Genomic DNA, 25,173 nt, shown 5'->3' on the forward strand with positions numbered 1-25,173 from the left:
TATTCCTTTACCATCAAAGCTTAAAAACAAAACAGGAAACAAAACAAAACAATAAATTGCAAGTGCCCTGAGCAGAGTATATGGAAGATTAAGCAACTTCTCTGAGCAGAAATATTAACAAATAAGCACTAACTAAGCAGTGTGACTGTGAGAAGAAACCTACTCAGCTATTTGGTAGCCTGCTGAGAGGTTAATAAAATTCAAGGAAATTCAAGAAAAGTTTCAAGCTATTTTAAACATATTTCAACTTTTTGGTGCACCCCAGAATACGGTATAAAAACAATTAGTTCTGGTGTGAGCTAAATTTCAAGTAACAAATAACAAGAGTCAAAGCTGGGGTTCGGGGTTAACGTTTCTTCTCTTAAATAAAAGCACTGTATTTTCGGGCAGAGGGAGAAGAGGACTCAAAATAAATTTGCTCGCTTTAGGTTACTGCAGCTCTAATTATGGACTTTCATTTCCTTTTCTCCCTATCAGTACAGCTTCTTCAAAACTACCTGAAGGATGCAAACTTGCCAACCAAAAACAACAACACGAACGCTTGCTCACGTAGGGCCCAAGCGCAACTCCACTGGAACCAAGGGGAACTTTCTAGTGGCAGCAACAGGCTTAAGCACTCAGCCCCCAAACTACTTCATACTTGCACCTCCCCGAGGCTCGTGCAGGAGGGTGGGTGCACAGCACCCCAAAGGATCCGGCCCTACCTGGGGAAAGAAAAGACTGAAGGGCACGATTTCCTCCCCCCGTCCTACTTGGTTTGTACCAAATTCCTGAAATCTCACCTTTCCAATGGAAAACAATGCAATTAAAATAACAAATAATAATAATAATAAAATAACAATAGGTTTGTTTTCAAAAGAAACAAACACCTTGCTTATGTATAGAAATGTTTCTCATGGAAAACTCCCTCAGCAAGTCTGAAGAAAAATAAATTCTCAGAGCCGTCCTGGTAAGACCTGGTTCTGTGTGGCAGATATGGTATAAAGACCAAAAATGAACTCTGAAAGGAACGTAACCCTACGAAATGGCCTAGAGCGTAGGCAGGTTAGTGAGTAATTGCTACATTTGCTTATGCTCTTTCAGACCCCCCCTAACCCACAACATTATTAGGTAAAAACTGCAGGAATACCACACAAATGATAAACTCAAGATGTGCAAATTGCAAGATTATTTAAAGTCCATCTTTTTCAAAAACACTGGACAATGATTTTTTTTCTCCTCTCTCCTCTTTCCTTTCTCTTATTTTTTTTTTTAATTATCTGTCAGCTCACATATGCCTTTAACTCTTTCTCAAGCATTAAAGTTTAAAAAGTGCCTCCTATTAAGTAGTCCTTTGTGGACAATGACTGTCACATACTAGTTCAATAATTCACATTCATCCCTTTGAAACCACATTTAAAACTTTCAGCATCTTGCCTGTGAGAAAACTTTACATAGTTGCATGTAGTTACAGTGTTGAAGAGATTCATTTGTTTGTTTGTTGCTGTTGCTTTCCAAGCAGATTAAAGTGAGATACAGTACGTACTGAGTGTTAGACCAGGATGCTCAGCAATAAAGTGTGAACAGCATTTTAAGTGCTTAAAGACATTCTAGGTTCATCTTCAACAGCGGATTCCTGTGTCACACCGAAATTTGAAAAAAGTGGCACCAGTTGTCCATAATCATGAACTAAAAACAGTACTAGAGTTAAAGACAAAGATTTTGCAACCTAACTGCAAACAATGGATGCCTGTGATCTCAAAGGGGCAGTATGCGTCTACCTTGTGGAAGCAAATGTCAATGGCGTCACCCGGTTGATTTGTCTAACACTGCACAGAAACAGGAGTGAGCCTGAGCCAGGTGCATCCATGGAGCCGGAGGCCTCCTCGTGCACACCCATGCACACCCACCACACACGCACACACCCACCCACCCACCCCACCGCCGTGAAGGAAAACCTTGCAGGGCGACCGGTGCAAGAGTCCGTACAGCCTCCCCGTCTGCCGGCTCCAGGCAATGGAACTGCACTAGCAAGCAGAAAGGAAATGTTGGTGTGGCAGTTGCTTTAGGAATAAAAATCAGTGCAGTCAGACCCCATGGGGGGAAAAAAATATATATATACATATACACACACACAAATATATATATATATATATATATACTGTAGAGCCTTGAGTAAGTGTTGGCTTGTTGTTGGAAACATCAGAGACTGTCCGATCCTTTTCAGTAACACCTGTGGGTTGTGTCCTCAGCATCCACCTGGGGTGTGGAATCCTCTTCACCAACCCACCACCGAGCTGCAGCCCCTCCTCAGGACTGGCGTGGATGCACACACACACACACACACACACACACACACACACACACATACATGCAGGCGCCCCACGCGTGACATACACCTCTGCTACAGATCCCTTCTCCTCACCTCCCCCCAGAAACTAGAACAGGAACCAAAACAACAGAACAAGAACAACAAAAAAGGAAACAAAATCACAGCTGGACCCTGTCCTACACGAGGTGCTAGAAATCAGGAGCCATGACAACACATTCATTTCCACCAAGGGTGTGTGAAGCAGATACTGCCCCTTCTGTAGCTCTCGATAAACCTAGTCACTGACAAACACTTGTGGAAAAACATATGCACCAGTCTCCTGCATAATACCAGCTGCAACTATAACAACAAGGTTATAACATAAACCTAAAATAAGATGATAACATGTAAATACTGGGTTATTTAGTCTACAGTACAGTAATCTGGATAAAAATGACAAGGGATAGCCTAATTTCCTTTCCCCAAACAACTTTTACTTTCCTACATTGGATCGACCTTCAATGCAAATCTTAACCTCCTGAGGAATAAAAGAAGGCTTGGGAAGAGTCAAAGGTGGCTCCTCTTCTGATTTCTCTAGTTTTCGTGTTTCGGGGGCTGACCACCTCCTCTTCCTCGTTGCTGGGGGCTTGCTGGGTTCTGTTTTGGTGAGCAAAGGTGCTGCAGGCAATCCTATTTTGTCCGGAAACTTCAGTTCACCGTTCTCAGCTAACATCTGTGCGCTTCCCTGATTAATCCCGTTTTCCTGCTCCGCATACCTGTGTCTACTTCCAGCTAGACAGTCATTCTTTGAATGCTTCAGCAAGATACTAGCTGAGTCCATGGGCTGGCCCTTTTTAATAGAGCCGTTCTTCAGGTTCTTGAGTGTGAGCGATATGCAGACGTCCCCCACCGAGAGTTTGGAGCATGGCAAATCAAAGAGCTGGCTGGTTCTCTCGGGGCAGCAGGATGACCAGCCTTGTCCAAATACAAAAAAAGGGTATTCTACCAAGACTTCCACGCTGACCTGCAGAAAGAGAGGGGACAACAGAGAGAGAGACAGAGGAAGAGAGAGAGGAGAGGCATGAGATCACCTGTGTGCCCTCACGCGTGTGCGTGGCAGGCAGCGTTTGCTGTGGGGAGAGGGATAAAGCTGAAATCGCAAAAGCACAGGTCACTTGCCTCAAAATCACTACATCCACCACCAGACCTCACCGCCTGTCCTTGTCACGTGGCTGACAATGGTTTCTCTGAGCACAACCTTTCTTAGCACAAGACTCCAGTGGGGATCAAGCTTTACCTTTATCCAGCCGCTCAGGCGGGAATAAGAGGCAAAAAAGCTTTGGCACCTGGCAAGCTCCGCTCCCAGCCAACCTCTTGTGATACACAGAGCCTGCCACCTGCCTCTAAAGACACTTCCCAACCAGAGGAGGGCTCAAGGGAAGCTCTGAGTTCTGACACACAATTTCCTAAGTCACCACAGCAACATGATCCTCGCCTCTGTGAGGTATACTGAACAAGCATATACTCACCAGTGTGAAACAGCTAAAGGCGTGCTCATTTCCAGGGATCTTGTAGCCATAAAAGCAGAGAGCACGAACCTGCCATGCCCCAGCAGCCCAGCTACCAGTCCAACTTCTTCCCTGCTCACACCTTCTCCCCCACTCAGCAGCTGAGCTCATCTACTGCACTACCTCAGGGACAGAACCATCTCTCTTCCTCCTGCAGTTCCTTCACTGGGCCCCTTCCCCTTCTGTCCCCACTTCTTCCCACTTTACAAACACTTCTGGTTATGAATCCTATCTAACCATCTTACAGAGAGCTGACACAGATAGAAGACCAAAACAACAACACCTGCCCAATGCTCCTTGACTTCCCGAATGCTGGGCTTTGAGATCCCAACATGATAAAGCACTTAAATACCTGCTTATCTTTGCACATATTAGCAGCCCAGGGCTCACTGCACAGAGCTGCATTCTGCAGGCTCAGACACTTGAGGTGGGCTCATGCAATTCACATCCCATGGGGGCAAGCCCTCCCCAGCACACCACAGTGAGGGGGGCAGAAAATTCTGACTAATACTTTTTAAAAAAATTGCCATGTGTCTTTAAAATGCTGTGTGTAATGCCAATGAAGTCTGCAACTCTAAGAGGCTGGTTTGTGCTGAAGTTACATAACCACTCTCTGCTCCCAAGATCCTCATGTTCTCTGGAGTTCTTCTCCAGCACGGAGGGGTTGGATCCTGCTCTGATGATGTTAGCCCTGTTTGGTAGGGACTAAAGAGCAGGTGTGTATTTGTGTACACATGCTCATCTCATGTCTAAGCCATTCAGCAGGCATGGAGCACACCAGCTGCCTGGAAAGCCTCTCCTTTCCAGGAACTCCTTTGAAAGAAACATCACAGCAGGCTTGAGAAATCACCTCTCACCCTTGGGAGCGAGTAACACTGTCACACCAAGCATGGCTTTGGACTGTTAAAAATACATTTCCACATTAGGGAACAGAAACTGTTTAAACATTCCAGAGTCCCACTACCTTTGTTCATAATGTTGTGGGAATCTTAGAAGTTGCACAGCTTGTCTCACACAGGAGAGACTCAATGAACTCCATGACAATCTGGCACCCAGCAGTCTGGCCACTTCTGTGTTAGTGCTGCTTACCCTCCCTGGAAACAGGGGCCAAGGTACACCCTACTGTCTCCACATCCCTTTTGGACCAGAAGATTTGATCAGGGATGTGCTACAGCTCAGACAGAGACCAGAAACAGGAAACCAAAGATTCCCATTAAATGCTTACTGTGCCTCTGACCAGTTCAGGCCATGCCATGCAGTAGCAGTCAACTGCAATTCATGAGCTGGTTGATTCTACTGGAAAAAAAAATTACTAAGTCTATACATACATGCTACATATTTCTGCAACTAGGCCAATGAATTACACTGCATGTAATATCCTGCCATTCCACCTGCCCAAATACAAAGCCATTGTACAAGGAATTGCAGAAGTAGCAGTTTGGAGGCACAAGATTGCCCCCCCACTACAACAATTTCTTTCATATTTAACCATCTCCAACCAGAACTGTCTGCCAACAGCCAACTACACACATGTAGAATGGGATCTACCTGACTGTAGGCCTGGTTTATCCTCTGAACTATGGAGAAAGCAGAGAGAAGTAACTGTGGAAGTCCCATCTCTCTATGTCGTTGGACAGAAATACTCTAGCACCAGGACCTGCACTATTTGGCCAGTTTGAGTTCTTATCCCATACCTATGCATCTCAGTAAAGGTTCTGGATGGGACAAATGGTGAACATTCAGTATCTCTCATGGACTTCTTAGAAACTGCTGTCTGCACAGAGTTGTAGGCATAAAGCACTTGGTGAACACAGCTTTCTCCTTTATATAGCTTTGTTTCTCCCCTTTGCTTCCTTCCCTCTTTCCTTCCTTCCTGCCTGCCTGCTGTATTTTTTAATTTTTTTTACTTTCTCATCCTTGTCAAAAGCTATTTGTATCTGTGGGAACCATGCATGCTTCAGTGCATCATCCTCACCGACACACAAGTTTCACTTGATGTGAACACAACTTCCACAGCCTAGCAGAGTTACACTTGTTCGGGTTTTTTGTTTTGGTTTGGTATTTTAATGTGGCATCCAAAACACTTGCCTGAACTGTCAGCTAATGAACCAAATCTCAGAATTGGTGCTGCCAGTTAAGGATAACACCAAATAATAGAGATGGTGAAATGCTGGCATTTCAATGATCCAGTCACAGTGTGCAAGTACCCCTAATCAATGGGAAATGGGTTCCCTCACTGATTATCAAGCCCTATTTTAGATGGCTGATTCTGGATTTATGGTAACCATTCACTACAAGCAATAATAGTCAAAGTCCTTTTAAGTGTGAAAGTTCAGTAAAAATATCCCTGCTAATCACTGCATTAAAACACACACAGACACACACAATTTTAAAAACTCACTCCTCCAATATCTTGCCATGATTACTGTAGGAGAGAAAGGAATTTGGAACTTGTTTCCTCACTACAATAAAGCAACACACGAAATGTTGATCTCTATTCAAGCACACAGGCTCTACTGCAAGCTATATTTATATTTCTACTTTTTAAGACTGACTACTGAAAACACCTCCAACTCTTCAGTGCCTCCACCGAGTACGAGCAATTTTCTATAACCCTTTATAAATGTCTTTTTTTCTCAGTCAAACTCAGTAGGTAAGGCAGGCAATTCAGACTGCCAGGAAACCCTGTCTGGAGCTGGAAGATGTGATGCCCAGAAAATACCCTTCCCATAATACAGAAACACAGCAACTTCATTTTTGGGGCTCACTGCTGCAACCAACATAACAAGCACTAAAGCAAAAGCTGCCAAATAAAAGAGGTTTGCATTAACTCTATTTTAATAAACCTAAACATACATTTTCCAGTGAAGTGTTTTTCTCCATTGTATTATTAAAATGTGATGAAACTAGGAGTGGCAGTCTGGAAACAAAGGGAGGGAAGCAGTTCTGGAAACGATGTGCAACTAAGCAGTGGGGCTTTCTGAAGTCCTTGCTATGGAGGAGACTCCTCGGGTCCATAAAACAACTGGGTGGATTCATAGAACAGAAACTCTCCCCCTCACAGAGAAGCCTCTACAGTGCCACTCTTCCACACCACCTCCCCTCCTCAGAGACTCTGGAGTCTTCTCGTGTTGACACCACCCTGAACAACACCTGCTTTCACAAGAGTCCATTTCCTTTGAGAGATTTATGGGGTGGGCAGCACCTCCTGCCATGGGGACTACCCAGCAGGACATGCCACCTGACTGGCCATTCCCCCAGGGCTCCATCCAGCCCACCATTAGTACAACAAACACACTCTGCATAGGGGATACTGCTCTCTACAGCCACATGATCCCACCATTTCTCATAAGAAGACACCTTTGTCCACCAGAGCACTGGCTGCTGAGTTTATCACAGGAGATCTTATCTGCTGCACTCCCAGAATTCAGTAGCACGCATCTGAAGACAGACCACAGCTGCCCCACCACTTGGAGGAATAAAGATTTACTGGCCCCAGGACCAGGGTACACACAAACAAGTGATCACATGAGGGAAGGTTGGGAGGAATCTCCCCCTGCAACAGCAAACTCAGTCAGTATCTCTCTGTATCTGTTACCGTAGTGAAATGAGGCAACCAGGTGCCACTAATTACCAGGCAGTGGGCATGAGCTTGTGTTAAGCCCACCTGTACCTGATTAGGGTGGGCCCCCACTGCGCATGAGCAGAACCAGGGGGCCAATAAAAGGTGAGGCCTGAGACAGGTGGGGCTCAGTCCTAGGCTAGCCAGCAGAGAGGTCAGTAGCTCTTGGAGCAGCAGCACCAATCCAGGCTAGTCAACTCTGAGAGCCATAGGCTTAGAGCATTGCTCATGAGTCTCTGCTGGAACACCTGGTTGCCTCATTTCACTACATATTATGGTGCCAAAGATAACGAAAGGAGAGTGCAGAGGAAAAGAAAAAGTAAATGGTTTGTGTGCTGACAGAGATTTAAGGGGAAAGCTAAACTAGATGATGCTCAAAAAAATATATGCACTCACCTAGTCAGGGCTACTAAGCAGATCCTCTAATGTGATTTTTCCACCTCTACTGTCTATGATTCTGTTGTTTTTTTTTTAAAAAGGAACATTAAGAACTTTATATTTTTTTATTTTTAAGCTATACTTTAGGAATGACCAGGAACTTAAATGCAGGAATGCAAGCAAGCGTTTCAGAGAACTTATTTGCATTTTTGGTGTATTTTGACCTTTACAGTAATAGAAGTGATATACCAGCTTCTGCTTGTTCCTGGCAGCAAAAGAAAGGACAGGTAATAATAATGAGAGTTGTTAGAAGAACAGTATGCGGAATAGCAAAGAGATGAAAAGCTGTATGTCTTTTCTGTAAGGCAACTAGGATGCAGAGGAATAAAAGCTGGACTCCATGTTCTGGTCCAGTGGATACTTTGACTTCTTCCTAATCCAGAGCAGAGATGCTGCAAAATGGAAACCCAGTACCCCTCCAGGGCTAAGGTGTTATTAAGGCAGGTAGCTTTCAGTGGGCGAATTTCCCTCTATGTTTCCATTCCCGGAAGAAGGTTGGATTTGATGGGGAAAGGAAGGAGTATGACCTCTTGCTGCCTAAGTGCTGTGCTGGGAGGTGCAGCTACGGACTTGATGTGATATGATACAACAGCAGCTGCATGGTGCCTCCTTATTTACATTACAGTCATATACGCTCAGCTAAAAATAATCTCCTACCTCTGTCCCTCAATTGGTGAGAAAATTAGCTAATGTTTGCACAGAGTCTGAAAATACAAATTCATCAATGTTATAATAACTTCCCAGAGATCTCTGGGAGGAGTATGTAAGTGAGCCAAAGCTAATGATAACAATGCTATTTTTGTACGGCACTTACTCTTTACAACTTACGCTCCCTTGATAATACCATTTGAAACGCTTCATCCTTCCAGAAGTACATATGCTACTGAAACTTGATTGCAATAAAATACTTTGTGAAGCAATGCTACGCACGCAGACACATCACCCCTGTCCTTCAGAGTCAAGATATATTTAAGCACAGCAGCACCACAGTGCCGCTGCTCAAAGCAGCGTGACCAAACACTGTTTCTTCAATGAGAAGAGTAGGTCCTCTTCATACAGGCAATTTGCTAACAAGTAATGACTGCCACATGCCTGCTAACAAGGCCAGTGCTTTCATACAGCCACCTTGGGCTGAGGGTGAGATCACCGCAGACTTCAAGCATGTAGAAACAATCTCTCTCTCTCTCCCCTAACCCAGGCAAGGGAAAGCTGGCAGAGCCTTCACCACTATGCAGGGACACAGCTGATCTGGGAAGAGACCCAAGTCCTGGAATCTGCAGGAAACCTAAATTAAACCCTCGTTTCTAATCATATCTCTACGTGACTCGCCCTCCATTCTGGAAGCATCCCCGGTGGGAAACACAGCTGGGGAGTATTTCGGCTGCGATGATGTCAGCTCGCTTCTGATAGGCTTCTCAGTAAGGTGACACTTTGCTGGGTGAAACCCGTGTGCCCGGCCCTGGATTTGTACAGCCTCAGCCTCGGCTTGTTTTCTGCCAGAGGATGGCACTCCACTTCCTGCAAAGGCGCTCCTCCCTGCGCCCAGGACTACAACACATCGCCCGCGTTGACAGATCTGCAAACGAGACATGACACAAATGCTACCTGCTAATTTGTACCTCTTCTGCTGGTGCAGAGACCGGTGGCCTGGCTGCAGGGAGAGAAATGAGAGCAAGATGAAAATTGCAGATGGGACACTGCTAATGTTTGAAATCTCATTATTCAAGGCATGGGGGCAAATTACAGTAACTGGTCCTGATCCAAGGACGGCTCCTCTAATCGCAAAGCCCGAGATGCACCAAAATACAGTCGAGCAGCAGGGAACAAAAAACGTGCCTGTGCACCAAAAGCACCCGAGTCCCAACTTCTATCATCTGTGCAGATGAACGCAGATTCATGAACAAAACCACACAGGGAATCCACAAGTTTGACATGAGAGAGGGAATGTGTCGTATGTAGAGATCTACACAATCGGGGAAAGACAGGCCACGCACTGCTGTGACTGCAAGAAATTTTTCACCTACTCTGCTCCTTGTTGTCGTCGCTGTCAGCCTGAGGCGCTTTACTACATGTGCCCATGTCCAGCTCCTCCCTCCATCTCTCTCATTTTGGTTCTCCAGAGATGAGGGTGTAGCATCAGGATTGCAGATGCTGCAGTTAGCAGCATTAAAACCACACAAAAAAGATTCACAACAGGACTATTTAAAATTAGTGCCTCCACGAAGCAAAACGCTATCTGGCATATCCAAACTACTGCAGCCTCAACACAGCAGAATCTAAGCAGCCCAGAAAAAGGACAACATTTACGATCAATACGTTCTCAACCTAAAAATACCTTTCGAAATTTACAGGATTTCTTCCTATATTGGGAACCAACAAGAAAAAAAGGTCAGAAGCACAGCCTCCCCAGCCACCTAGATGGTGTTTCTTTCCAAATTTCCCTTGAACACACAGCTTATATGAGTCATGCAGTGTTTAAACCACCTGCACCCGCAACAGTAAAATTCTGTAGACATCTCAGTAACATATGTTTGTGATGGAGCCATTCTCAGGCAGCTCCAGGTCTTCAAGCCATGGAAATTTGTTGCCTTGTGCCATACCTATCTCTCAAGAACAGGACTTGAGCTGAATCTACACTGAGCTTTCTGGTGTGCAAGGTAAAAATCACCTATCAAAATGCAAAATATATCTTCTCGTACTGCTTTCACCATTTTATATTTTAATCAACAAACAAGAAGATCATGTAATTCTTCCTGTGGGTTCTCCAGAAGACCCGTTTTATACCCAAGAGACTACATTCATCATCGGTGTGACCCTGATGGCTCCCCTGGCACAGTGAGTGGGATGATTTTTGGACAAGAGTTGATGTCATGGATAGATGTGAATGATGAAGAATCAAACCCCCATGGACCCAAAGCAACTGAAACACACTGAGGAAAGCTGCACCTGGGGGACCACAGTGTCTGCTCCAGTCTACCCCCCATGCCCTACCATGCGTTGTCATTACCTGTGCTCGATGCTCCCCAACCGCAAACTGTATCACAGCAATGCCTGGGCTATGGCTGTCTTCAATCCTCTCCACAGTGCTGGAGTCTATTTTCAGGTCGTTGCTAATTTCCGCGCTCTGTATGAAGTCCTCTGTTTTCAAGTCCTCTACTTTTTTCAGCTCCCCGTTGGCAAGCTGGATGATTGACCCCTTCATAAAGTAAGGGGGCAGTGTGGGAGGCGCAGCGGCCGGGGAAGCAATGGACTGCACCACAGGCAGGTGGATCTGTGCCTGCACCATGGTGGCCTGGTAGGCAGGCTGGGTGGTGAGGGGCTCCGCACTGAAGTTCTCGTTTTTGGGGACGGCGGTGGTGACGAACGTGTGAGGCACTGCTGCGAACTGGGGGGACGACGTGACGATCGCGGGCGTGACTCCTGACGGCTCGACGTCCGCGCTGCCGACGGGGATCAGCAGGGACTGGGTGCCGGGGATCACCAGGTGCTGCGGCAGGCTGCCAGGGTACCCGATGGCTTGCTGCTGACCACTCAGGTAGCCGATCACCGGTGGCTGGGTCCCAGCGTAGAAGGCCGTCGCCGGCAGCCCCACGGGGAGTTGCTCGGAGGCGCTGTGGGTGGTCTGAATGACGGTGTGAGGGGACAGCGTGGCCACTGCCTTCACCCCCTCGTGACCCAGCGCCTGCTGCGGAGACAAGGCGTAGGACCGGTGGGTTGGCTTTCCTAAGTGCAAGCTTCCCTTGTCGTTGAGGGCCGAGGGAGAGGTCTCACGGTTGGTGGCCTGCTGCACCTCCATGTCTGCTGTGGGCGTGCTGCTGTTGGGGACTACCATGACAGAGGCTCGGACACCTGAGGAATCCCGTGTGCCATACTCAGCGGGGCTCGAGTGGACCACCACGTGCCTAGTCTCGTAGTGATGGGGAGCTGGTTTATTGCCTGCTTTGACCAGACCCATGTCAGCAGAGGGCGAAATGCCGTACCTCCGGCTCTTCTCTATCTCACCGTTCAGTACCTCCTTGGCCTGCAGTGCCTGCAGCCGGCTGCTCTCAGGCTTCTTAGGGGCATCCCTGGTGATGAAGTGGCCACCCGAGTCGGTGTATTGCACCACCACTTGAGAGGAAGGGCCGAGGGTGAGGGTGTGAGGGATCACTGTCTGATGGGGGTGCAGGGGGACCGGGATGGTTGGAGGAGAGACGTTTCTGACCGTGCTCTGGGAAGAGCTGGAAATGTGGACGTACTGGTTCTGCTGGGTGGGTGGAGGAGACCCGGCAGCAATCAGTCCAGGTGTCCTGACCAGGTGCGGCTCAACTTTGTGCCCCTGCTGGCTTAAGCCGCTCATGCTGGCCAGCAAAGTGGAATAAGCCTCCAGCTGGGAGCGCTGGGATGGAGTGGTAGCAACAGCCGTGGCCGCTGCCACGGCACCAGTCGCAGAGTTGGCTGTTGGGGAAATCAACTGTGAGGGGATGAACCCGGTGTACGACCCGCTGTACTGGGGCCCGACGAACTGGAAGGTGTGCTGCAGGTGAGTGTACTGCACGGGGGAAATGGGGGTCCCTGACTGGGAGAGGGCAGGCGAGTACACTGTGGGTAGAGTGGTGGAGGCTGGAACAGACCTGGGCGCACTCGGCGGGGAATAGTCCAGCCCTGCGGACAGCGACTTGTGCAAACCCTGCTGCAAGCCCACCTCCACCGATGACGTCCCCGTGGGCCGGTGCCGGCCCCCCAGGCTGCCCTGGCTGCTTGGCGTGCTGGGAAGCCATGCTAGGTTATCTGCACGATGGTTTTCGTTTGGCAGGACCGGCTTCACCTCCGAAGGCAGGCTGGTGGCTGGGATTTCTCGTTTCTTAGGTGGCAGGCATTCATTGCTCCGCTCTTGGTTGGATTTCATCTTTCGCCGTCCCCCCTCCACTGTGCTTGCTTCACTGTTTCGCTGGCTCTGGTTTCAGTCTGATAAAAGGAAAGTCACATTTGATTTCTGCAAGGGATCCAGTGACTTCATGAGGAATCATCTCCCCGTGAGCACGATTCTCCGACGGCTCCTCTGGATTCTGCAACGAGAGGGTGGGCAGGGGAGGGAGGGAGTCACACTGTCAGCACTGGGAAATGAAAATGAGCATATACCCCCAAACAGCAAGCTATTAAAAGAAAAACCTCTGGGAAAAGAAACATAACAAAACAAAACAACAAACAGGCAGGCATTCGCCTCTCATATAAAGGAGCAGTTGACAGCTACTCTGTAAGCAGCGGCAAAAATCTTGGGCACATCTAATGCACCACAAAAACCAACTAAGACTTTAGACAGATTGGAAAAACCTCTGGTTATAACTTGCCATATTTAGCAGCTGTCACTTATTCCTCAAAGCTCACTTACTTTGGGAAAACCCTGCATGTCCCTAAGGTTCCCAGTTTGCTCTCTTCCAGTCTCTCCTTCCCCTGCAGCAACAACATTGCCTTCACCCTGCCATGTCCTACAAAGCATGGGAGCACAGCAGGGAGCCCTGTGAGGAACTTGCACACACAAAATATTTACGTTAGCAACAAGTAGCTATTAGTGGTGTGGAGGGGAGGTGGTGGGTCATTCCTGAACCCTTGAACCCCATAGTCACCCCAGAGCCACCCATCACATTGGGAAGAGCTGCAGAGCCAGCAGCTGTCCTCATCCACCTCCCGCTGCCACGGCTCCTTACGGCACACGTGCCCTTCATATAACAGTCTGGCAATGAACCTCGGCTATCTGATCTGTTTACAGCAGCAGCCCAGAGCCAGACATGGATCTCAGCCAGGATTTTAATGTGTGGGTTTGTTGTTTTTTTCCCCCAGTGCTTTGAACTCCCTCTGCTTTGGACACCTCACACCCAGGTGTCCAGGCAGGGGTCTGTGCTTGGAGATGCCCTCCACTGCATGCAGGTGGGCCAGAGGTGGGTGCTGGCACCATCTCCATCTCTGCTGGGATTCATTCCCCCTGCTTCTTAGCAACTGCCAGACCAGGGAGGCTGTGGGCACAACATAGGTACTGGGGCCAAACATTCTAACCTTCAGCAAACTCAGCTCTGGGGATGCCTTGCTAGGACAGCTTGGAAAAGTTTCCTGATCCAAACCAGGACCCCCTGACTTGTTATTTTATACTGGGCTAATTTTGCTATTGGAGCAAAACAGTTGCTTTCTCTGCCCTCCATCCTCTAACTTGGTGACTTCAGACACCCAAAGGCAAAGTCAGCAAAGTCTTCAATTATCTGCTACAGAAAATGCCATAATTAAATCACATCATGCCTTGGAAAACAAGCAAAAGGGGATGAGAGTCTTCCCCTTTCATCTGAGAATGTTCCTTGCCTTGTCCCATAACAAACTTTATAGAGACTGAAACTCTTCCCCAGCCACCATTTCTGCATTTCTGGATGTTTTGAACGATATGCAAGAAGGGATGCTGAGAAAACAGTGCACCTCTCACAACCAGCATCCCAACAAGAAAAGCATGCATTACATGAAAGAGGGGAAGAATTAAGAGTGGATGTGAAGGAAGAGTAAATGCTGAGCAGCAGTAATGATACTTATGGCAAGTAATATTCCTTTGGGGGATTTCTTTCCCTGCTGCCTCGCTTCTAATGAACAATAAGCCTGATGTTTATATTCTTTTGCAGTACTTTGAAGATATACTAGACTAAGATTAAACCTATCTTTAAGAGCACTCTTTACGTTTATGGTTCTCCAAGCTGCTGTAAGCCTGCAGGAAATGTCCAAACCTTCTAATGATTTGATACAATCAGTCTTAAGTCAATTATTCCATTGTTTAAATATTGATAAACAGTAATGAAACACCAATAGTGACAGAGCTGGGGAGTATGGGGGACTGAGGGGGTGGTAAAGCACTGCTTCATCCTGTCTTTGTGGTGAAAGGGCGGAGAAAAGGACTCTGGACAGCTTCAAATAGCAAGGGCCAGTGATTCCTTGAGCAGGGCAGCACTGGAGCAGTGGCACCTTCACCCTGACTCTCCTTATGAGTCGGCACCACCACAGTGGCACTGTGACCACAGCTGGACAAGGGCAGCCAGGAGACAGGGTCCCCGCTGTATCAGCATGGGTCTTCCCCCTCCTCCTAAGAGTTGCTTAGCGCGTCTTGGCAACAGCTAAAATTATTATATTACACATGACTTACAGATTTTTATTTTTAAGTTCAACTAAAAATAGAACCGCCGAGCTCACATTTGCGCAGTCATCCTTGGGTAACTTTAGCTCACCGTAGCTTTCTGCCCTGAGCAGTTGGCTCTGGCAGGGAGTTCAGCAGCTCCTGGCCCAGGCAGCTGCCCAGGGATGCTGTGGGGGCACGCAGCTGACACAAGGTGCTTGTCCCACTCCACTTGCCATAGGGAGCTTGCTTTGGGCTGGAACCATGCTTCGATGCAAACCCAGAATGTAAATATGATTCCATGGGGAAAAGCTGGCCACCCTGCTTGCAACAGAGCGGGGAGCTTGGATGTGGGACCAAACAGGGCCAGACTCTTTTGCTGTGACAAATGGGACAGATGGACTCTCCAGGACTCTCCACAGACTACTTGTTTCAAAAGCCCAAAGCATCTGGGTTCAGCTTCTTCACATTAAAAGTACTACAGTGAAGCTATATGAAACCTCATTAAGTTTCACTCTGCAGGATCTGAAGCAAAAGTTTTATTCTGCTAAACAGCATTCAATTACTGACTTTTGGGTACTCTACAAAGTCAAAGCTAACATCCTTCAAAAGTACCAAATACTAAATCTTTCCGTTTCAGTTGGTTGGTTTTTTTTGTGTGTGTCTAAATCTCTTATATGGCTGACTTCATCATTACGAGTAACAGAAGGTCTGCCCAAATTCTCCTGGAGAGGACTAGAAGGAATGGACAAGCTTAACAGAGACAATAAGACAGCTGTAGAGTGGTGAAGACTGCACCACTTTTCCAGGCTTAGGTAGTTCAACGTGAGACTTTGAACTCTTAACAGATGCAGCACTAGATTTGCAGAAATACAATTGTGCAGCACAGAACTGCAAGACTTAAAATTAAAAGTATTCAGCATAATTAAGTTCCAGCTACAGCAAAGCCAAGCCAAGACTGATTTTGCTCAGGAAGCAATGAAAGGGAGATAACCCAAACAGAGCATCTCAAAGGCAAGACTTGGTTAAACTGTTCTCTCCCTTCCGCAGTGTGTTGCCTGGGTTGTTGTTTGTATGCTTTTTGTTTTTTTTTTTGAACCAAGTAATTTATCTGACTCTTGAGATTTCCCTTGTCTTGAACTTCAGATCTCTTGATCACGATTTGTGAGATATGCAAACAAGGAGCAAACTCCAGGTGATTTTTTGCTCCCACTTTGTACGTGCGTGTGTGTGTCACGCGAGTGTGTGCGTGCGTGCGTGCATGCCTGTGTAATTATGGCTGCGAAGGTAAAGGGGACAAAGAGATCAGGGACGGCAGCTGGACTTCGGTATCTCTGGCAGCAAGTACACATGGAACATTGCTAAAGTGTCTGGACAGCCAGTGTCCGCTGGCAGGCTGCCCACACTCAAATTCCTGGAAAGGCTTAAGGCAGAAAAATAATCACTTGGAGGAGTCACCATCTGGGCTTGCTCTGGTCCCAAAAGGATTGCTCACTGGAGCTCAGGATGTGCATTTTTCATGTAAAACTCCAGTGTCTCTCTGCAGGGCACTTTAAACCTCACTAGGTCTCCCAAACCAGTATTTTTCTATTTATTTCATCTAATAAATTTAAAACTCATGAGAGGATACTGGGTTATAGCTTGAGGGGCTGTCCTCCTTATCAGAGAGCTCACCACAAAGATAAAAGTAGCAACACACATCTCAACCCACACATAATCTTATGCTGTGTCCCACCACACAGGACTGAGTCTTGGAGTGCAGAAAAGCTGGGGCCAGACTCACACACCACTGCAGCACCTGCCTATGTAATCTGTGGGACTTTCTCTGCCCTCAGAAATGAGGTACTTTTTGCAGTCCCATGAGTTGCTAAAGACATTTTTAGGTCTCTAAAACACCTTAAAAAATCTGGACCCTCATCCTCTTTGGTCTCTGACCCTTTACAGCTGCTAGCAAACTCACATTGACATTTGCCACCAGGAGCAAGGGCTGTGACCATGCATTTGTTTGCCTCATCGTGTGGAAGTAACCCAAGGGGGGCAGCCATCAGCCTCCAACTTCAATGAAATTCAATGCAAGCCATTTGCTTATTCTCAAAAGGCTCCTTTGGTCCCAAATCCTAACGGCATGTAGATTGTTACAACTTTTTCACTTTTACCTCCTGGCTCCACATATGGCCAGTAAACTCCCACATTTATCCATGTAATAAAGAAAACTGGGTGTCCCCTCTGTCAGACAACATTGCTCTGCCTGGCAAGTAGACATTGATACTGTAATCAAAGAGTACATTGAAAAAAAAGAAATCTGAGGGGTGTTACTGAGCAGAAACAGCAGTGCAGTCTGGTGCTGCCACCTCAGACTGCCCGCCCATCCCATCATGACAAGGAGGGGCAGGGAATTTTGGCTGCACAGGAAAGCAGTGGGAAGGGAGAGCACTTTACCTCTCCCCTCCCCTCCGAGGAGGCTGGCATCATGAAGGATCGGATTCAGAGAGATTAAGAGTCAGACACATTGCAGAGGGCTTCACAGCTGCATTCTGGCTCTCAGATCTATGTGCCAGCTTCCCCTCCCCACTCTACACCCTGCCTGCTGCCAGCTACACAGTCATAGCTGTAGCTGCTACTGATTTCATTAGCCTTGCCATGTGCAGCTCAGCACACGCCAACAATAGCTATAGGAGTTTATTGTCCAATACGACCAATTTCACAGCTCTCTGGAAGATTTCCCAGGAGAGCCAATTGCAGAGATCCATTAATAACAAACATGAAAACCTCTAATAAAGTTTGGTATTCTCCTCCCCAAACTAAAGGATTCCTGATCAACACTGCATTTGCAAGACTGACTGTCCACTGCAGTGTTATACTTCTGGGAATCAGACGCAGCAAATTGTTACAGGTTTCTGCAGAGCAAGCAGCTATCCTGCACACCCCTCCTCTCCAGTCAGATCAGCCTCCATGCAATACAGAAAGGAAGAGAAAGAAGCCAACCTCAGTGAGCACATCACTGGATGTGAGATGCCTGATGGCTAGAGATTCCCATGAACTTTCATGATATAAGTGTGTAAGTATCCCCTCACAGAGTTGAGGGGGGGGGGGAAATTAGGAGGCAAAAGTAGTGAAATACTCCTGAAAGAATAGACAGATGACTGAGTTCCAGCATAACTGTTCACTTGGTGACATTTAAGGGTTGGACTCGATGATCTCTGAGGTCCCTTCCAACCCAGCCAATTCTATGATTCTATGATTCTATGATTCATGAATGCAGTCAACATAAAAGGGAGTACTGGAAATGTACTCCACTGGTTAACTACCCATTCCAACCCTTTTAACTCTTTTATTTTGAAGATAGGGAGAGATCTGCATTTTCTAAGCAGAGCATGTGTACACAGAGCATGTGTAGTCCTGTTTTTCTACAGTGACTATTTTGTGTGGTGGGTGCTGTTGAGTTTCACAAGAAGGATGGCTTCTCACAGAAAAGCTTAGCTTTTCTTTAGGCTAACTGCGGAATTAAGAGTTGGAATTATCTTCCAGAAGTTTGCAGGTTTCTGCCATTCATTTACCTGTGTGCCATCACCTGGCTGGTTCAGCAACAGAAAAGATGCCTACATTTTCAACATCTCATGCCATGCTCTGGGCACACAGAGCTTTATCCATGCATGTATCGTGAAGCAGCTACATGTACACCTTGTAGGACTGCAGGTGCCATGGACAATATTAATAGATTCTCAGCTGCCTATTTATTTATTCATTCCATGTCTTTTTTTTATCAAGAAACTTACTAGCAAAGGTGATAACCCTCAGCAAGTTTGTTGATGACACCAAACTGTGTGGGGAAGTAAACACACTAGAGGAAGGGATACCATCCAGAGGGATCTTGACAGGCTCCAGAAGTGGGCTTGTGAAAACTGCATTAAGTTCAGCAAGGCCAAGTGCAAGGTTCTGCACCTGGGTTGAAGCAATCCCATGCACCAATACAGGTTGGGAGGAGAAAGGATTGTGGACAGCCCTGAGGAAAGAGAGTCATCAGTTTGTGTTTGCAGTCCAGAAATCCAACCGTGTCCTGGGCTGCATCAAGAGAAGCACAGACAGCAGGCTGAGGGAGGTGATTCTCCCCCTCTAGTCTGCTCTTGTTGAGACCCCACCTGGAGTTCTGGAGTCCCCAACATAAGAAGGACATAGAGCTCCTTGAACGTATCCAGAGGAGAGACACTAAAACAATCAGAGAGGGCTGGAGCACATCCTCTTTGAAGACAGCATAAAGAAGTTGGGATTGTTCAGCCTGAAGAAAAGGAGGCTTTGAGGTGACCTTGTATCAACCTTCCAATATCTGAAAGGGGCCTACAGGAAAGCTGGGGTAGGGCTTTTTACATGGGTGTGTAGCAAGAAGACAAGGGAAATGTTTTAAAACTTAAAGAGGGGAGATTTAGGTTAGACATTTGGAAAAAACTCTTTCCTGTGAGGGTGGTGAGATGCTGGAACAGGATGCCCAAGGAAATTGTGGCTGCCCCATCCCTGGAAGTGTTCAAGGCCAGGTTGGATGGGGCATTGAGCAACATGATCTGATGGGAGGTGTTTCTGCCCATGCAGGGGGGGTTTGAATGCTCTTTAAAGTCCCTTCCAACCTTATCCATTCTGTGATTCTACGATCTCTCCTTTTCTGGCCTGCTTTGCAGAGAGGTAGTACCACTGAGGGCCACACAAGATGCCAGCCAGGCAGGCAGGCTGAAGGCAAGGAAGCACAAGCTCCAAGAGCCAACCTGGTGGCAGGGCTGCCATCAGAGGGCTTGCTGCATTTGCCATCCTGCTGCCCTCCCAGACACCCCATGGGCAGCACCCTCACTCCCAGGCACAGAAAATCTGTCTTGCAGTGCCAAACCCAGGCACTCAAATATCACAAGTCAGGCTCTGCTTCTTGCTCCTGAAACACATGATACTGATTAACAAATAGATTTCTTAAAATGATAATAGTCGTGGTTATTTGCTTTTTAAAATTCTTTTTCCTTTTAACTTGCCCTTTTGCTGCATAAGACCTTTCTCCAGCTTTCCCTGCAACCCACAAGACCATAAACTTACTATTTTAGCTAGAAGTGGAATTTCCCACCCCATCATTTGACACCAGGAACTGGAGTTTTGTGAAACAGCATCAGATATCTAAAGACTAGTGATAAAAATTCAAAAGCTGACAACGCTGATTACAGCAAAATTTCTTTGAGGGCGAAGCACTGGACTCCAGAGCTCTCTGCCTCTATGGAGAAGGGGAAAAAAGGGCTTACCTGGTAAATAGGAGTCTGAGCCCTAGGGCAAAGCCATGTGAGTGTGCCTCTGCATGGCCTTCTCCTCCAGCTGCACAGTGCACCTCAGCTTACCCTGTAAGTACCACCTCTTTCTGCAGCCACAAAGGAAAGACCTGGGTCTGCTGGGCCCAGGGCTTCAGCTCCAGCAGGCTGCAAACCCCAGGGTGCTACATGCAGAGTCAATCCAGGTGTGATGCTGGAGCACACACTCCAGCAGTGTGACACTTGACCACCATGCTGTGACACAGCCTTTACAATCTGACAGAGGTCTGCTGGATTCTTCCAAAGCCCTGCTCCTGACACCTTGGAAGTGGCTGTGCCAGAAGCATCAGAACCACCAATCTAAGATTCTTAGGAAGGCAGCATCTGCCTTTACCCACAACCAGCATCTTCAGTGGCAGCATGGAAGCCATGGAGCAAAACACATCCATTTTCAAATGCTCTTTCAACCCCATCAACACCAGGACAGAAAAGTGCATTCCACCTACATTGCTCTGCAAGGGGCCAGATGCAGCATCTAACCTTTCATCTGCACCTCAGCAGTGGCTGCCAGCACAGGACATCAGGCTGACAGGACCAGCTTGCCTCACAGTGCACAGTGACAGCCTGTCCTCTTAGGCCCATCCCCTGGAGGCCCTTCGACAGCTTAAATGAATGAACAGTTCATCTATAAACAAGTATAATACCGAAATTACTTTGTTGATGTTTTTCATTTATCTAAAAAGTGCCCAGCTACAATGGGATCTGCCTACACAGTTTTTCCATTGAAAATTTCATATGAGTGACTACAAACATAGCAACACCCACTCGCCGCTCATTTTAACTTGTGACAGAAACTGTCATGCCTGTATGAACACATTTGCACTGCAGATATGTCACACAGGTCTCCTTCCATGTGTCTGAAAATGCTCACTAAAGTTCCCTCCCTCTTCAGCAAAACAAATTAGAGAGACGCCTGGTTTTCCTGCCAGGAGACATAAGTAAGACCTTCATGAAAAATTACAGAAACCAGGGGCATTTCACTGCTTTGAAGATCCAGCCAGCAACACCAGCAAGCAGCAGCCAACTCGGAGCAGCCATTTTACAGATAAGCACAGGCACTCATGGGGAGGAATGTACCTTTAAGCCCGGCTGATAAGGGAACGGTGTGAGAGCACAGCTTTAGGGGCAGATTTGGAAAGGTCAGCTGCATACTCGATGCCTTTCCTTGGAAGTTCTCCCTGCAGACTGCTTCTCTGGTAGATTCCATGTGCAAGCAAATTAGACTATAATTAGTCCATCTGTAAAGTGCGAAACGTGAACTGATGCTAAATTCGCCTTGAAATGGATTCCAACACCTCGCCTTCTCTCAGGCTTCATTCAGCAAAGCTTTAACTTCAATCATTTATGCATAAGCACTTGCTCATAGTTCCAGCACATACTCAGTGCCTTCCCAAATCAGGATCACTGACTGTCACCACTGACAAAACCGAAATGCCAGAAGCTCACCCTGGCCCCCAGGCGTGCAGTGTGCTCCCCTAGTACTGCAGTGAGTTCAACATCCCCCTCAGCCACTTCTCTATTGTTTTTTTTTCTCTAATCCATTTTTTTCTTACTCATTCAGTGTCAGCAATGTTTGGGTGTGCCCTGCAGCACTGCCCAATGGTCCTGCACAGATCCTCAAACTGTCAATCTCAACTCAGCCAACATTGTAGGGGTTAGCTCATGGATGAATAAGCACAGGCAAAGAAAAAGAGGCAGACCCAACTCTCCTGCACCTCCTCTCCCTATAAAACATTCGTCCTGGCCATGCAGACCATCAAACCAAGTGACCAGTTACTCTTCCTGACTCAGCATTGCAGGGAGCCTCCCTCCTGCTTCATGGGGAGCATGGCTGGCAGATAAAATGTGCACAGGGGCCAAATCTAGCACCAGTATAATTTGACTGAGGCCAGCGCAGTGAGGGTGAGATTGCACTCACTTCCATCTGACAAGGCAATGCAGAAAACAATTCTTTAAAAAATGAAATAATGCAGGTTTATAACAACATAGCAGGCTCCACAGTCACAGACTCCAGTTGCAATTAAAAACACCCATTCCAATTAAGAATGCAAATCATCGGTGTTGCAGGGAATGTTGACAAATGAAGGCGGTGTGCTAAGAGGCAGTGCCAGTACTCTTAATTTAAGTATGTGAGAAACAAAGGTATGTACCAACCAGGACTGCCAGAAAGAGCTTGCTTTAAACAGCGATCAGAAAGAACTGGGAGGGTTTAAAATTGACTTTTCTTTAAAAAAAAAAAAAAAAAAAAAAAAAAAAAAAAAAAAAAGAAGATACACGAAAACCTTTTGCTCCCCTTCTCCCAGCCAAATGAAGAAGGAACAAGACAATATAAATCACACAGCTCCCATAAAGCCTATTTATATAGGAGTTTTGAACTCAGGAACCAGAAAGTCCTCAATTGGACATGTGGATCCAGTGAATCACAGCTTGGAAATCCTAATGGACATTTCGTAAAAGCCACTGAGCCATGAACATGCTTTCTCACCGCTGCGATCACTTCTGTGAAAGCATCTTACCCATCTGCCACTGGAAATCCGCAGAGCAGAGACAAGTGACTTCCCGACACCAGAGAAATGGACAAAAGGATGACTAGCTACCTGCAGCTGGTTTCAATCGAAAATCCGAGTAATTATTGCAGCCCTCTCCTGTGGCTCATACGGAGCGCAGCACGGAGCTGTAAAGCGTTATGCAAGTCTAATGTGCTGCCAGATCTCTTAGAGCAGGCAGCAGCCAAGTCGCTCCCTCCCACCATTGGCTCAGCTTCATTAACTTAATCAGGTATTCATTCATTCATTCACTCACTCATTCAAAAAAAAAAAAAAAAAATTAAAAAACTTACACTAAACCTGGCAAATAGCCAGTGCCATGCATGCACAGGAGCATGCTCACATCAGCCACTAGTGCTGGAAGAAAAAGGATAATCTAACAACATCTCTTATGCTTTGAGAGGGGCATTAGTTTTGCACGCAGCCTGGGTACACATGCACCTTTGATACACCTCCCCAAAACCAGAGGGCTTGCAAGCAGTGGCGGGGGCTGATGCAGGCTCTGAAAACTGTAGAATTGAGACCAGCCCTGCAAGTCATTGCAGCCAGCAAGCAGCGGAGTAAAGTACTTCCCCAGAGCAACAGACTAATCAATAATGTTACTATTTAGGGGGAAAAAAAGGAAATGTGGTGGGACCAACTTGTTCTGCTGCAAGGCTGCTACCTTTTGGCACATACCACATATGTTGCACAGTTTAGTTCAGACAGAAGGGAACAAAGCAGAATAGAAAGAAAATAAAAAACAGAGGAAGCATCACACAGCCAATGTTAGGAGCAATTGGCAATAGAAGTCTGTCTGACCCCTGTATCTGTAAACATAAAACTTCCTACGGGCACAGAGCATTCAAGCATCAAATAAAGAGTCCCCTTCCTTGCACAGCTCTTGCACTTGTTTTTCTTAGTCTTTCCATGTAAGTTTGCAAAGAATGTTTTTCTTCCCTCTAGCTGTCACCAGAATGACTTTCACTGCATTTGCTTTCCAGCAAGCTGCAAGAAAGCTGCTTTATGACTATTCCAATAGGCAGGCCTTGAGAGTCAGCTCTGACTCTGCTGTGGAGAGTTACATGGAGGGAGCCAGGCTGGGCATTAAGGGCAGGGGAGAGGTGTGACATTTCCCACAGTAGAAGCTGAGCAACAGCGTTAAAGCAGTCAGGATCTTACCCCCTTGTCTCATTCTGCCCTGTCCAAAAAAATACAGGATGGCAGGTTACTCTGAGCAAGTCCATAGAAGCAACATGGAAATACAAAGCACTGAGACTATTTCAAAATACTGTTAATGGTTATATAATGAAAATTATACTCCCTGGTACAAATTCTCAGCCACAGACCTGGCTGACATGCCCCAAGATCATCCAGACTCACCACCTTCCTCCAGTGGCACAAATCAGACCTTACAACCCTGCATCTTCTGTTATCACAGAGTGCACTTCCACATAGGAACTTCAACTGCCTCTCTAGCTGGCCTCCAAGTCACTATTTGTCTTCAGACAAAAAAACCCAACCCTGATCTTCTGTGGCCACTGCCACAAACCACAATACAAATGGCAAATCAGACAAAGACTTTTAAAAAGGGCTATTAATGTAAGGTTGACATTTAGCTAAAGGTCTGCAGTTCAGATGCACTTAGCAAAAGCATGTAAAAGACCCCTAGCCAACATACATTACTCTGACCCTGACTCTTCCTCTGACCAGCCTGCAGAAGACATGGTTAACTCCTGGATCCTTTTTTGAACTTCTCTGTAGCTGTACATGTATATGTATATGTAAGAGCAACTAAATACAAGCAAAAACACAGCTTCTGGGGAACCAGCTCTTCACATTGGTAAGGGCTACAAGTGAGCATTAGGGATTGAAGCTCCTCAACAAGTGAACAATGAAGCATGGCTGAACATTGCTTCTCCAACTGGTACATGGCAGAACGTAGGATCTCCTGGCCAGAAAACCAAAACTACTGAAGGTGCTTTTACTGCATTAAGAGAATTACAAAAGAGAAAGAAATTAAAAGGTGGCTGAAAGGTGACATGTTCCTTAGTCTTTGTCTCTTAGCCCCTGGGCACTCCAAAGTATGTAGGACGTAAGCCAAGCCTTGAAGTGCTCTACAGTCAAGTCAACTTCCTTCACCATTAGTTCAGTCTCGAGCTAAGGACCTTTAAATTATCCAAGCATTTAAACACTGTCTCTTTCATTACATTCATTCCTACCTTTAACCGTCTATAGGGTTTGAAGCTTGGGATGTTCCCTCCTTTTCTTTTT

General features: G+C 46.6%; 1 protein-coding gene across 5 annotated transcripts in view; it reads right to left on the reverse strand.

Annotated features, from left to right (window-relative positions):
- Nucleotides 1–1,949: 1,949 nt before the first annotated feature.
- ATXN1 (ataxin 1) overlaps nt 1,950–25,173 on the reverse strand; it is a 212,745-nt gene continuing 189,521 nt past the window's right edge. For 4 of the 5 annotated variants that reach the window (XM_030445773.1, XM_030445775.1, XM_030445776.1 and 1 more), the window contains 2 exons: nt 10,926–12,966; nt 1,950–3,314 (listed from right to left, as the gene is read on the reverse strand). In XM_030445773.1, coding sequence (XP_030301633.1) covers nt 2,784–3,314; nt 10,926–12,806 — 2,412 coding nt within the window. In that variant the 5' untranslated portion in view covers nt 12,807–12,966 and the 3' untranslated portion in view covers nt 1,950–2,783. Of the gene's footprint in view, nt 3,315–9,068; nt 9,570–10,925; nt 12,967–25,173 lie in introns of those variants that run through there. The other variant, XM_030445778.1, reaches the window with a different exon arrangement.

Source organism: Calypte anna, chromosome 2, assembly GCF_003957555.1.
Source record: "Calypte anna isolate BGI_N300 chromosome 2, bCalAnn1_v1.p, whole genome shotgun sequence".
In the NCBI taxonomy this organism is placed as follows: domain Eukaryota; kingdom Metazoa; phylum Chordata; class Aves; order Apodiformes; family Trochilidae; genus Calypte; species Calypte anna.